Source organism: Neofelis nebulosa, chromosome X, assembly GCF_028018385.1.
Source record: "Neofelis nebulosa isolate mNeoNeb1 chromosome X, mNeoNeb1.pri, whole genome shotgun sequence".
In the NCBI taxonomy this organism is placed as follows: Eukaryota; Metazoa; Chordata; class Mammalia; order Carnivora; family Felidae; genus Neofelis; species Neofelis nebulosa.
The window spans coordinates 41,642,086-41,655,555 of record NC_080800.1 but is presented as its reverse complement, the minus strand read 5'-3'; the positions used below and the strand labels follow the sequence as shown (position 1 = coordinate 41,655,555).

At 54.3% G+C, this 13,470-nt stretch overlaps 1 protein-coding gene across 5 annotated transcripts; it reads right to left on the bottom strand.

The window, feature by feature from the left end:
- Nucleotides 1-332: 332 nt before the first annotated feature.
- Nucleotides 333-11,383, bottom strand: CDK16 (cyclin dependent kinase 16). Of its 5 annotated transcripts, XM_058713873.1 has the most exons (17): nt 10,582-10,966; nt 7,342-7,425; nt 5,946-6,153; nt 5,211-5,344; nt 4,984-5,109; nt 4,830-4,886; nt 4,624-4,738; nt 3,842-3,936; nt 3,684-3,746; nt 3,308-3,431; nt 2,990-3,110; nt 2,784-2,881; nt 2,595-2,700; nt 2,463-2,526; nt 2,203-2,293; nt 679-756; nt 333-593 (listed from the first exon to the last, which is right to left on the bottom strand). In XM_058713873.1, exons 2-17 carry the CDS (start codon nt 7,345-7,347, stop codon nt 556-558), a joined length of 1,524 nt encoding a protein of 507 aa, XP_058569856.1. In that variant the 5' UTR covers nt 7,348-7,425; nt 10,582-10,966; the 3' UTR covers nt 333-555. The 5 variants fall into 5 exon arrangements, with proteins under 5 accessions (XP_058569856.1, XP_058569859.1, XP_058569858.1 ...); XM_058713876.1 differs by lacking the exons at nt 7,342-7,425; nt 10,582-10,966 and adding an exon at nt 11,026-11,383; XM_058713875.1 differs by lacking the exon at nt 7,342-7,425.
- Nucleotides 11,384-13,470: the final 2,087 nt, after the last annotated feature.

The window sequence follows — 13,470 nt, the reverse complement described above, 5'->3', positions numbered from 1 at the left end:
AAATGAAAACCTCATTTAAAATAATTAAAAAACAACAATGAATGAAACAAACAAAAAAAGGCCCACACAACATGAGGCAGGTGGGGCAGGCAGGAAAGCAGGCAGGGGAAGCCTCAGACCCAAGGCATTGTCACGTCTTGTCTGAGTCGAGATCCCCAGCCTGGGCTAGCTCCGGACCCCTGGCTGGCCATGGGGTAGTGGTCCTGGGGGAGGGGATGATGGGAAGGGGGATAGGCCTGGCCTCGGTGTGGGAGGCTGACACGGCCATGCTGTCCGCCGGCAACTACCGAGACAGAGAGAGACAGACATACAGACAGACAGACAAACCAGGCGAAGGAGCGATGAGAGCTTTGTTAGCACCCAGCAGACAGGCCAATGGGTGGGTTGACAGGCCAATGGTCGGGTGTTTGGACAGGCAGCAGGGGACATGTGGGCAGGCGAGCATGAGTCAGGCAGGTAGGCAGGCAGCAAGCAAGGAGGATACAGTTGGGGGCTGCCCTGTGAGGGGGAGTGGCATCCCTCCAGCTGCTGCCTGCTGGGGCCTCGGTCTCTGGCTTAGAACTCGGTGTCCACCACGCGGAAAGCTGGCCTGCCTGCAGGGGAAAGCAGAGCGGATGGCTGTTGGTGGGTAAGCAGGTAGGTGGCCAGGGCGGGGAAGAGGGCAAGGGCCACACCTACCTGAGTCAGGCATTGACGAAGACCGAAGGCCGGCCTCCTTTTGTAGCTGGATCTCCTTTAGTGCAAATATGGAAGTAGCTGTGGGTGGAGGACAGACAGTGGGAAATGACCCATGGGGCCAGCCAAGGACCACCTCCCACATGGCCCCATTGGGGGAATTACAAAAAGCTGTCTTGTCTTTGAGAAGTTTGACTTTCTCATCTGTCATATAATCCTTACACACAAACCAGCTACAACTAGAGAAAATGGAATATGGGCTATTACACGAAGAAGTCAGTAATTCTGTCGAGTGTGATAATGGTATTGCAATTACCATCTGTTGAGTCTAGGTGATGGATGGTGTTTGGGATTTGGTTTAGATGAATCCAGTGGGGAGATTCAGGCAGTGGGCCAACATTTTGAAGGTAGGATAATGATAGTTATTAAAAAACCTCTTAAAGATACATGCTGAAATTTATAGGTGAATGATATATCCAGGATTTGATTCAAAATAATCAGAGGGAATACAGATAAAACCAGATTGGCCCAGGTGACTCACTCAGTCAAGCGTCCGACTTTGGTTCAGGTCATGATTGCACGGTTCGTGAGTTCGAGCCCCCCATCAGGCTCGCTGCTGTCAGCACAGAGCCCACTTCGGATCCTCTGTCCCCCTCTCTGTGCCCCTGCCCTGCTTGCGCGCTCTCTCTCAAAAATAAATAAGCATTAAAAAACAAAACAAAACCAGATTGGCCACGAGTTGATGACCTGCTAGAGTGCTTAGGGACTTGTTATTGGGTCTAATTTTATTTATTTAATAATTACTTATTATTGACAGCGCGCACGACCGAGTGGAGGAAGGGGCAGAGAGAGAAGGAGGGAGACAATCCCTGGGCCACTGAGGTGCCCCTATGTATTTATTTTTTAAAGTAACCTCTACACCCAACGTGGGACTCAAACTCACAATGCCAAGATCAAGAGTCCCATACTCCACCGACTGAGCCAGCCAGGCGCCCCTAAACATATATAATTTTAAAGTGTCCATATGAAAAAGTTTTTTAATCAGGTATAAAAGGAGAACACCACGTGTGATTCTGTTCCTGTACAGTACAAGGATGGGGAAGACTTACCTATGCTGTGAGAAGTCAAACTAGTAGTAACCCTTGGCAAGGGGCTGGGAATAACTAAAGGAAATAAGAGGGCACTTCGGGGGAGCTTCTCTCATCCTATTTCTTGACCTGTATGCCAGTTACATGGGTGTGGTTAGTTTCTAAAAATTCACTATGCCGTATACTCGTGACCTGTGCATTTCTCGGTATATGTTTTACAAGGAAATGTTTGCTTTAAAAAAAAAAAAAAAAAAAAAAGAGAGAGAGAAACGATGTTACGTCTATTTTCACGTATGTTAGAAAATTCCCGTGAAAGGTAAAAAGGAACTGAAAACTAAATAACTTGTAATACACATAACATGTCATATGTGAACAAGGGTGTGCCCCGCACAGCCCACCCAGCATCCTGTTCCCCACAGGTCCCGCCAGCTGCACTCACTGTCAGGAAGTTTGTGGATCCGCTCTCCCAGACTGAGGAAGAATGGATGTTTCATGGCATCCTCTGCGGAGATCCGATTGCGACCTTCAAACTGAGTGGGAGGACAGGCAGGGGTCGGGGGGGTGGGGGGGGGGTGTATTGACCCCTTCAACAAGTAGACCTCTCTTTTGCCCCATCCCAGACCGTACCCCGGGAGCTCCCTGTCCCCCTATACCTAGAATCCCCTAGCCCCCAAGGCTGGTCCGGGAGGGTGGTCTCACCTGCAGCAGCTTAGTGAGGAGGTCAGCCCCGTCGCTGTCAAGTCTACCGTAAGGACAAGAGGATCTGCTTTAAGTTGAGTTTGGGCACTCCGGCCCCTAACACCCACCTACCCTCCCACCCACCAGCCTCACCGGGGTGCATGGCTCAAAAGGGCCTCGGCTCGATACTTGGGGTAGTTGTATGTCTTAAATTCTTCGTTGGACAGAATGCCTGGCCACGTCTCCTCAGTTGGGGTTCCTGGCAGGGAAGGAGAATTACCCTAAGCATCCACAGGGCATCCCTAAATGTCCCCACAGTTCCTAGGGCTCGTTCCTCCTCACCTAAGATACGGAAGATGAAATGCAGCTGTTCCTCCACCGTGGAGCCTGGGAAGAGGGGCCGGCCTGTGGCCATCTCATAGAAGATGCAGCCCACACCCCTAGGCAGGGAGGGCACAGTGAATAGAGAGGCAGTTGGCTGGCTGGCCATTGTGACCAAGCCACCCGCTTCACCACATGGCTCCTGCCACACTTCCACCTGTCCTCACCACATGTCAATCTGGGTAGAGTAGTCCGTGGACCCAAGCAGGATGTCGGGGGGCCGGTACCACAGTGTCACCACCTCATTGGAGTAGGTCTTCGTTGGAATTGACTTGGCCCGGGCCAGGCCTGGTAGGTTGAGAGAAGGGGCAGCTGGAATTGAGGAGGTCCCGGGCAGCCTCGGGGAGAGCACAGCTGGGACTGAGGGTGTCCTAAGCAAAGCCTGTAGAAGCTGAAGGGGACTGAGATAAGGCGGTCATGAGGAAGGGGGAGTCTGAAAGGGTAAGGCGGGGCGATCACTGGGAAAAAGGGGGAGGCCAGGGTACCAAAGTCGGCCAGCTTGAGCTCTCCTCTCTCGTTGATGAGCAGGTTTTGGGGCTTGAGGTCTCGGTGTAGCACCTTCTGCCGGTGGCAGTAGGCCAGGCCACGAAGCAGCTGGAACAGGAACAGCTGGGGACCCAGGAAGGGCAGGCAGAGGTCAGAGAGCATCCAGCAGCCTGACGCCCAGCAGACACTGTTCCCCCTCCCAAACACAGACACTGAGCCCAGAGCTTTATCTCATAAAAGAGGACAAGGTCCCAATGCCCTCCAAGGGCTCCCAGCAAAAAAGCCAAACGGGAAAAGTCTGTTTCAGGGAGATTTGTGGGGTGGAGTGGGTGAGTGGGGGCCCCCTTGTGCCCCTGCTTCCTGCCCCACACCCACTTTCACGTTGTGCATGTTGATGACGTTCCCACAGTCATCCAGGTACTGCTTCAGGTCCTTGTCCTGAGGACAGAAGAGGAGACGGGAGGAAAGAGGGCCACATCCCGTGGCTCCTGGCCCTCTCCCCAGTCCCCACCCCCACTGCCCCCCAACCTTACCAGGTACTCAAAGACAAGGGTGAGGGACTTCTCCGTGTGGATAATGTCATGTAGCGTGACGATGTTGGCATGTTTGAGGTCCTTGAGCAGGGACACTGCAGGGAGCATGGGGAGGAGGGGATGGGGGAATAGTCAGGGCCCCACCCACCCTCAGGGTAGAGGCGAGGAGGACCAGACAGGTACAAGCCCAGGGTTTCCTTCTTTCCCTGTGCAGCCTGAGGTGGTGGCTCATAGCCACTGGCTCTATCCCACCCAATGCCAGGAAGGGGTGGCTCCATGTTCCGGATGTGGACACTAAGGCTCAGAGAAGAGTATGGAGCAAGGACCTGGGATTGCCACCCCAGGCTTACAGGACACTAGATCTTCACAACCTGTTTTTGCTTTCCGGAAAGGGGTTTTGCGTCAACCCTCAGTACAGAGGCCTGCAACTTGGTGTGAAATTCACTTTGCACACATAACTTCTACACAATTCACATTCATCCCGCGTGATATTCTGACTAGAAATTGTTGTCAAGTAAACTGGTGAGCCCTTTCTCGGGTGCTCTCAGACCCAAAGCAAACACCCTGCTGTCTAATTCTTGGTCTTTTCTCCAAACGGGAACAGATTCCTGGTTACCTTGATTATCATCTAGATATGTGCATGATGGGCACTTTCGCGTGAAGCCCAGAGTGTCAGGAGGGAATGCCCCAACCCCCAGTCCCTGTTCCTACTACAGGGCGTGTGTGTATGTGTCAAGAGGTGAGCGTGGGAAGCCTGGGACAGCCTTCCTGTGTGTCTGTACCTTCCCGGATGGCGGTGCAGGGTGCCCCTTCTTCGTGTTCCAGTCTGATCTCCTTGAGTGCCACAAGGTTGTCCGTGAGCTTGCTTTTGCCTTTGTAGACGGTGGCATAGGTACCCTGGTGTGTGAGGACGAGTGACAGGAGAGGAAGCTGCAGGAAGTTCTCACTGACCCCCATCCCCACCATGTGCCTGACGATGGTCTCTCACCTCTCCCAGCTTGTCTAGCTTGATGTAGGTCTCCAGTTTCCCAAAGCCAATCTCAGACTGTGGGGTAAAGGGGCAGGTTGAAGAAGGCTCATAGGAGGGGACAGAGGCGGGTGGGCAGTGAAAGGAGGAGAGGACAGGCACAGAAGACACTCACCAGGCTGACACGGCGGAGGCGGCGGCTGAGGGGCTTGTCGAAGATGGGGCTATTGAGGGTCAGCTTCTCAAGGTAGCCCTCAGGCAGCCGGATGTCGGCTGGTAGTGATAGGCGCTTGTTGATGTCCTAACAGGCAAGATGGGTGAGAAACGGGACCATGAGCTCCACCTCCCCACATTTAACCCTCTTTTCTAGCCCCACCACCAGCCAGACAGGGAGTTAAGCACCTCAGTGGAGATCTTGCGTGGGGGATGGTTGCGCATGCGCACCCTCACTGGCGACTGCACCTCATCGGAGGACGTGGCTGAAGCCTGGTCACTTTCCCCATCAGACCCCATCTTCAAGTCCTCGTGTACAATTTCTGGTAGTGAGGACAGGGGGAGGGCAGACCAGTTGAGGGCTGAAGCCCCAGGACACCCCCTCCTCAACGTAACACAATCCCCTGATCACACACGTACACACAAACCCCCAGAGCAGCCTAGAGTCCCTCAGGGAGAGGGTGGCAAGGCCCAAGGAGGTTCAGACAGGTCAGGACAGATTGAACGGGGGATGGGGGGGGGGCAATAGTCACCCAGTGGAGCACCCTGTTTCAGGGGTGAGCTGAGACTGGGGCTGGCCCAGGACCAGGAGGCAGGCAGCGGCACAGTAGCCAAAGGCCCTGAGAAGGCAGGCCCAGGGTAGGCAGGCACCAGTAGGCCTGAGGGGGGCCATGGCAGAACGCAGGAGAAGGGCAAAGGGAAGGTTGGGGGCAGCTGCAGCAGGCAGGGCACTCTTCCTCCCCGAGGCCTGGGCACAAAGCCAAGGAAAGGGGAACAGATAGAGAGAGTGTGTGCGGAGAGGATAGCAGGGAAGGGGGAGAAAACGGGAGAAAGGAAAATGGAAATAACACAAATCTAAGGGGAACTCGGCTGGGAGGTGGCACCGGAGACCAGTCTGGGGGCAGAAGTGGTCAGTGGACCCACCTGGTGCAGAACTGAGAGGGCCCCGTCCAGAGCGAGGTTCCCCAGGAGCGGCACGAGTGGGTACCTCTCCGAGGTCATTGCCGCCACCACCCCCACTCTCATCCAGGCCTATCTGTTCAGGGGCACCATTGGTCTTGTCCACACCTCGGCCCCCTCGGAGTGTCATCGACAGCTGCCGCTTGATCTTCTTCATCCGATCCATGGCGACCTGAGCAGGGGGTATAGATGGCAATGGATCCCACATTAGCACTTGGCCTGACCACCACAGGCCCCCTAAAATCCAAGGTTTACTGAGGTATACTGACATGAACTTGTGTCAGTATCCACCCAACCACTGTGGAGCCCTGGAACCACTCAGGACTCCTGTAAACCTGGCATAGATACGGACCTTTGTCAGTGCTTGCCCACCTACAGCCAGCCCCTGGGTACCCTCTTCCTAAGTAGCACACCTGGGTATTGAGGCCTGGGTGGCTGGCTGAGGGTAAGGGACCAACTGGTGAAGTGCTGGCCCGTATGGGGGCAGCCTCACTGTGGGAGCAGAGGCCTCCACAGCAGGCACTTTCAGGTGTGGCGGCAGAGATGTACCCATCTGTAGATGGGGCTCGGGGCTCGCCCAGGACCGCGGGGCCACTGATACGGCCCCGGGCATGCCCATAGAATGGCATATTCCGCCGGCACCAGCCCCACATTACCCCCAACTGCCTAGGCAGAATGCTCCCCACAGCCACAAGGACCTTCGCGGCGTGCCCAGCAACCATCGTCACGGTGATTGGTGGACCACCCCACTGGTCTCCCCAAGTGAGGGGTGCAGGACAAGGGAGTCCTACCCAGACCCAACCACTGGCTAGGGTTGTGTGTGTGTGTGTTGGGGGGGGGCTCAATGCACACCAGCTGTCCTGAGGACTGCTCGCAAGGTTCGATCAGGTTGGGACCCTATGGGTCCCACCCACATTTTTACAAGCCAGGTCTCGTTTCTCCTCTAGTTGAGAGTGCTCATCTCCCTTATCACCCTGAATAAATGTCCCAGTCCTCAAGGGTGGCCCATAAAGTCTTACCCTATTCATCCCTATTATCTCTCTGGCCTCATCTCCCCTTCAATCATTGCTATTTGCTGTTCTGCAACCACACCCAGCAGTCCCACCTCAGGGCCATTGCACAGGCTGTTGTTCCTGGTACCTGGAAAACCCTTCAAAATAGGTCATTCCCTCACCCTCTTCAGACCATTGCTCCAATATCACCTTTTTCATGGATAACCCTCCACAAACAACCCTATTTAAAATCTCAACCATACCGAGCTCCCTCACTTTGTCAAATCATCCCCCCAGCACTATCACCTCCTCAGAAATGACACCATCTACTTATTGGTTTCTTTATTCTTAACTGTCTGTCTCCTCACCGCCATAACTAGAAGATCAGCTCCGCCAGGGTAGATTTCTGTCTGTTTAGGTCACGGCTAGATCCTGAGGACCTGAAACAGTGACTGACACAGAGTAGATGCTCAAAAAGTGCTTATGGCAGATATTAATGAATGGGGGGCTGAGGGCCTAAGACCAATCTCTACCAGAATGGGCAGGATAAATCTCTGCTATTCGTGAACAACTCCAGAAAAGGTGGCCCAGGGACGCTGGCATCGGCAAGATGACCTAGATGGGGCTGCTGGAGGGAACAGGGCCACCAAAACGCTTAAGCTGGCCTTCTTCTGCTTCCTCCTGGGCTCTAGGCCAGCAAGGTGGGGGAAAGACCTGGCCTAGGAACCATCTGGACTCGCAGCAGGGCCTAAGATGGCCCTGGGCCCAAGGGAAGTGGAGCTAGATAGGAGGTGGGAGGATGAGGCTGGGGCTGGATTCGAGGAGAGAAGTGGGTCATCTGTTACCTTGAAATCAGGTGCTTACCCCAGTGGTCCCTATACCCTACTTCCACCTGCCTGACCTCACCACCACCCCCAGGAGGGGAAGAGGAACCAGTGTAGCAGAAAGACCCCAGTAAAGAGGATGAGGTCCGTTCAGAGAACCCAAGATAACAACAAAAATCCTGAACCAGTAGGCCAAACACTGGACCTGAAGCTGAAGAAGAAGCATGGCCAGCCCCCAAAGGCAGTCTTGCCTCCATGGTACAAATACCCAGTTGCTTTGCCTGTTGTGGCAGGAAATGGGGGATCTAGGGGCAGGGGTAAGCAGGACCGGACGGAAGATGAAGAGGGAGCCACAAGGAGCCATGGGTCCATGACCTCTAGCTGGAAACTCCAAGGGCTGGACATGTTCCCGAGTTCAGTTGTTTTGAGGATTTGAGGAAGACAGGACACAAAATCTGTGTATCATGCAATATTCCCATCAGGGGTGCCCTGGGCAGACCTTTGTGAACAGAGACACTTGAACGTTAATATACAGTAAAACTTTTAAAGACTATTATTTCCATTTTCTGAGCTTTTTAGATCCCAGAAGAGTGAGGGATGGAGCGAGAAACTAGACACACAAGTCCACTCAAAAAAGGGCATTTTGTCCTTCCTGACCTCCGAGGTCACACACCCATCCTCGGAATACTCTCACACCCAAGGACACTCATCAGCGCACACCACACTGACCACTGAGGACACAATCATTACACTCTACTAACTCCCACAGAAACACACCATCCTCATCTGGTTCAGACCCCCATAAGCACACACTGGACCCTCAAGAAGGCCTCTCAGCATTTTAACTATCAGCACCTGCAATTTCCCCACTTATTTCTAACCCCCATCAGCATACGAAGCCCCAACAGAGCACAAAACTCTTAGCATACGCTCGGACCCCTCTAAGTTAACTCTTACTGCCACATTCTTGGGCGCCTCCCAGGTCCAGCTGCCTGTTAGCTTCTCCAAAGCACTCACCCCCATTGACACACTGTTCCCCGTGCATGATTCTGACCCCTATTAACATGCACTTGGGACCCTCTGTGGCTGACCCACATTAGCACTCACTGGACTCTCACACTGCCCTGAATCTCATTAACACAAAGTGAAACTTGCCAATCCCTGACCTGTTTTTGCCCACACTCAGACCCCTCCACAGCTAGAACCATCATTAAACACACATTCTGGTCCTCCCACTACCCTGTGCCCACCACCTCCCATCAGCACAAGCTGGACGTTCACTTCACCCTGACCTCTATTAGCACACACTGAGCCTCACACACCGTGTGTCCCCATTAGCACACCCTAAACCCTCACTCAGCCCCATTCTCCAGGGATACACAAACACACTGCTCATAATGGCCTGACCCTCATTAGTGCACACAGGTCTTCATTCAGCCTGGAGCCTCATTAGGACACAGCCCTACATGGTTCTAATCCACTTCAGCACACCTAGACCGTCACATATCCCTACTCATTTATTTCTCTTTGCTTGAACTCCCGCACAGCTATAATGCCTGTTGGTTCACACTTGAATTCCTTCACAACCTTCCCTGATCCTCCTCATTGCACCCCACGGACCCTCAACACACCCCAGTCCCCTGTGGACACAAGCACACACTGTCTTCACAAGGTTCTGATGCTCACCAGCATTTTCCGGACCCCGTACTGCCCTGACTCTTCCCCGCAGTGGCACACGTTTAAGCGCCTCCAAGGCTCTAAGCCCATTTTAACGGTCACTAGAATTTCATATATACCTGTCCCTGAGCGCATCCAGTAGTCTCACATCCCCTGTCCTCACGGACATGGACACAAACACACACCCACACACACTGATCTCACACCATCTTGATCCTTAATATACTGGACCTCTTACAGTGCTAAGGCACTTCCCTCACCACCGTGCCCTCCCACCCCACATATATCCACAACTTCTGATACCCAGTAGCACGGACTCGGGTCTTCCACCACTGTCCCCATTAGCATATACTGGGCCTCATCCTACCCAGACCTTCATTACCACATGCATGTACCCTCTACGGCTATGATTCCCATTAGCACGTTCTCAACACTGGACTTCTTCCACTACCCTGACCTCCACGAGCGCTCTCTGGACCCTCACACATCACAGTCCCTCATGGACAAATACACAGAATTACCACCACCCTGACGCTCATTACCACACACAGGACTTCAGAGCCCTGATCCTATGAGCACACCTCCTGCTATCTCTACCACCCTATCCCCCATTAACACACACGGGGTCTCTCCACACCTATAACCCCATTTGCACACCTCAGCATTCCTCTGGCATGCTCTCCCCTATCACACACCCTTGGGGTCCTACACACACACACACACACACCCCATTAGCACACGCTGGGCCTCAAGCCCTACACAGCGGTTAAGACTTATTATCACATGCTCCGACCCCTCCACAGCTCAGGCCACTAGCAAACCTCGAGCCTTTCACCACCCATTTCCACACTCTCTGGTCCCTTGATCACCCTGCTCCCAATTAGCACCCACAGGACTGCCCATCCCCAGCTCCCAGACCGGGCCCAGGGCGGGGCCAAGGTCAGGGAGGCCCAGAATGACCCCCCGCCCCGGTGCACTCTGGGAAATTCGCTGGGGGAGGGGGCACATGCCAGCGGTGCAGCCCAGACCCCTAGGCACCGCCCGGGGTCTGAGTTGGTTCTGCAGGAAAAGGGCAGCCCCCACCCCTTGTCTCGGAAACGCGCTCACCGGCGGGGGCGCGCGAGCAACCTCAGCGCCGCGGGGCCGGCGCGGCGGCGCCTGGGGCGGCGGCCCGGGCTGAGGCCGCGCGACCTCCTTCTCCTCCTGTTCGCCGCAGGCGCCCGTCCCAGTAGTCTTCGGCCATGGCTGCTGGGCCCGGGCCGCCGCCGGCTGAGGAGGAGGAGGCGGCGGCGGCGGCGGCGGTGGCTGAGGCGGAGGCGGCGTCCCGCTCAGCCGGCCATGAGCTTGGCCGCTGCGGGCGATGCCCCCGGGCTCGCTGGTGCCGGCTCGAATCCGAGAGCTCACGGCGGCTCACGGCTCAGAGCCGACCGCTTGCGGAGACGCGGCGGATCCCAGGGCCGAACGCCCAATGGCCCAACCGCCGCGCGCGCCGCGCTCCGCGCATGCGCACGCACGCGCAGCAAAGGCTGAAGTGGGAAGGAGGGGACTCACCTCGGACTGCCTGTACCAAAAGACCCGTCCGCAGCGGGAGGGGGCGCAGCCATTGCGCGCCCACCGGGGAATGTGGCGCCAGCCCTGGAACGGCGCCAGAGGGACGTGTAGAGGTTGTTTAGTACTCAGTTCCGATCTTGCTAGAAGTTTGCTAGCGCCGAAGTGGGCAGCATTCAGTAACCAGCGTGCCGATCACCACTTGGTCCCCCTACTTGGTCTCATTTGGTACATCCCCATGGTAGCAAACGGGACTTTTGCAAAGAAGAAAAAGACAGATGAGGCAGTCTGAGTCCCTTGAGGTGCCTCAGCAGGCAGGAATTTTAAATGCTCGCGAGAAGATGACTTTTCTAGGAGAGGCGGCCTGGAGAATCATTGGCCTTTTACCACCTTAGATAGGACACAGTCTAGCCCCGCCCAGATGTGCTCCCCCACCTCCCCGCTCCCTCTGCTAGCTCATTCTCTGTGTGAACGTGTGCGGCCCCGCCCTTTGAGGTTGTCGCCCAGCCAATCAGATTTGCCCCCTGGGGTGAGGCTGAGCAAGAATGAAGGGCGTGGCCGAGCTGAAGAGGCGTGATTTCACTGTTCTCCTACCACGCCTCTGCCCGGTGTTCATTGGTTCTCACCGCAGGGGGGCGGGCACTTCTTTTTGTTCTGAGTTCCTCTCTCACTATAGGCCGAATATTCCGCAAGGTGATTGGTCAAAGGAATGTTCAATCGCCTTCGTCCCGCCTCTAGCCCCTCCCATTTCCCCCCTCAGCAAGACTCACGGAGGTGGAGCCTAGGCTGAGAAAAGAAAGGCGGACCTTTAGAGGGAAGGGTGCATTACTGCGCATGCTTGGGACTTTGGGTCGAAGAAGATCTCTTTACCGCCTCACGCGAGCATTTGCGTATGCATCCTGGATTGGGTTTTCTTTCTTGCCACCTCTCAACTACCTCTTGCCTGCCAGAGCCCCGCCCGTGGCTCTCCCCAGGTCTGCGGTTTTCTGTTTTATTTATTAGGCGTCTGTTGTGTGTCAAGCACTGCCAACAAAACTAATCCCTCAATTCCTCTATGCCTGAAAAACTCCTACACTATCACCTGGCCCAGCTCAAATGGCGGCAGCTTTTGGCAGGCCTTTCTGGGATATCTTTACACTGCACCCCAGTCCAAAGCCAGCTTCCCCGCCTCTTCTGGGCTTCCTTTTATAGCAGCATTGGTCACACTGGTTAGAGTTTTCAGTAAGTTTCATACTAGCGAAAATTTACAAGAGCATGATGGGAGTGGAAATACTTGACAGAGGCAAAAGTGCACCTCGGGCTATAGGATCAGGTCCCTCATTTCTCTGACCTCATCCTCATCTACCCTTCTTCCTCGCACTCCACTCCAGACGTATTTCTTTCCTTCTGTTTCTGAATAAAACAGGCATAATCCAGCCTCAGGGACTTTGCACTTGTTTCCTCTGCCTGGAATATTCTTCTAGATATCCACGTTTCATCCCTTAATTCCAAGTCCTTGCTTCAATGTCACCTTCATGAAGCCTTCCCTGACTACCCTATTTACAAATGCCTACCTGCACCCCCATCTTTCTAGATCCCCAGACCTGGCTGTACGGACCTTTTTAATGGCACCGGTCAACCTCTTACAATCTACTTGTTGGTCTATTCTGGGTCTCACCCGAGCAGAACAGAACCCCTCCCCCCACGCACATACCCACACCCCTCAAGACAGGAATTTTTAGTTTCTTAAACTTTATTTAGTTTGACAGAGAGAGCGAGCGAGCAGGGGAGGGGTAGAGAGTTAAGAGAGAAGAATCCCAAGCAGGCTCCGCACTGTCAACACAGAGCCCGATGTAGGGCTCGAACTCACAGACCATGAGATCATGACCTGAGCCATACCAAGAGTTGGTCGCTTAACTAAGCCACCCAGGTGCCCCAAGACAGGGACGTTTTGATCCACTGCTGTCTCCAATGCCTACAATAGTGCCTGGCACACAGTAAGCACTCAACAAATGTGGCAAATGCTTGATGGCAAAGCTCTAGGCTGAGACAAGAGACAACCATGTATGTACCACTACATGGTGCCTGCCGGGTGCAGGGGACTCGATGAAGTGACCCAAACCCTGCCCACTGAACCCTGGTCTTCTGTCTTGGTGGTATTATAAAGGTAGACAAACATGACAAAAGTAAAAGAGCATTTGGGGAAACGAGGATGCAACCAAGACTCATGGGTTCTTGATGAAGTGTTGCAGGGGCGAATTAAGGTAGCAAGGGATCTGGGAGCTGGGGTGGGTGGTGAAGAAAGAGACAGAAGTGTCCAGACTCAGGAGCTATAATGGGGAAGATAGCAAACAAAGAGCTGGGATAGTGGAGAAAGGGGGCAGAGGAAGTTTGTGTTTGAGTCTCAGATGCTGTAACATAGCAACAGTGGACAGGAGGTATGGTGTTTGATGTGCTCTTGAGCAGCAA

Bases quoted from the DNA above. Each gene is read 5' to 3' on its own strand.
- CDK16 (XM_058713871.1), bottom strand. From the start codon at position 6,610: ATGCCATTCTATGGGCATGCCCGGGGCCGTATCAGTGGCCCCGCGGTC. The intron at 4,739-4,829 runs GTGAGAGACCAT...CTCACACACCAG, and splicing joins AGCTAGACAAGCTGGGAGAG to GGTACCTATGCCACCGTCTA. The intron at 3,111-3,307 runs GTACCCTGGCCT...TCAACCTACCAG, and splicing joins GCTCAAGCTGGCCGACTTTG to GCCTGGCCCGGGCCAAGTCA.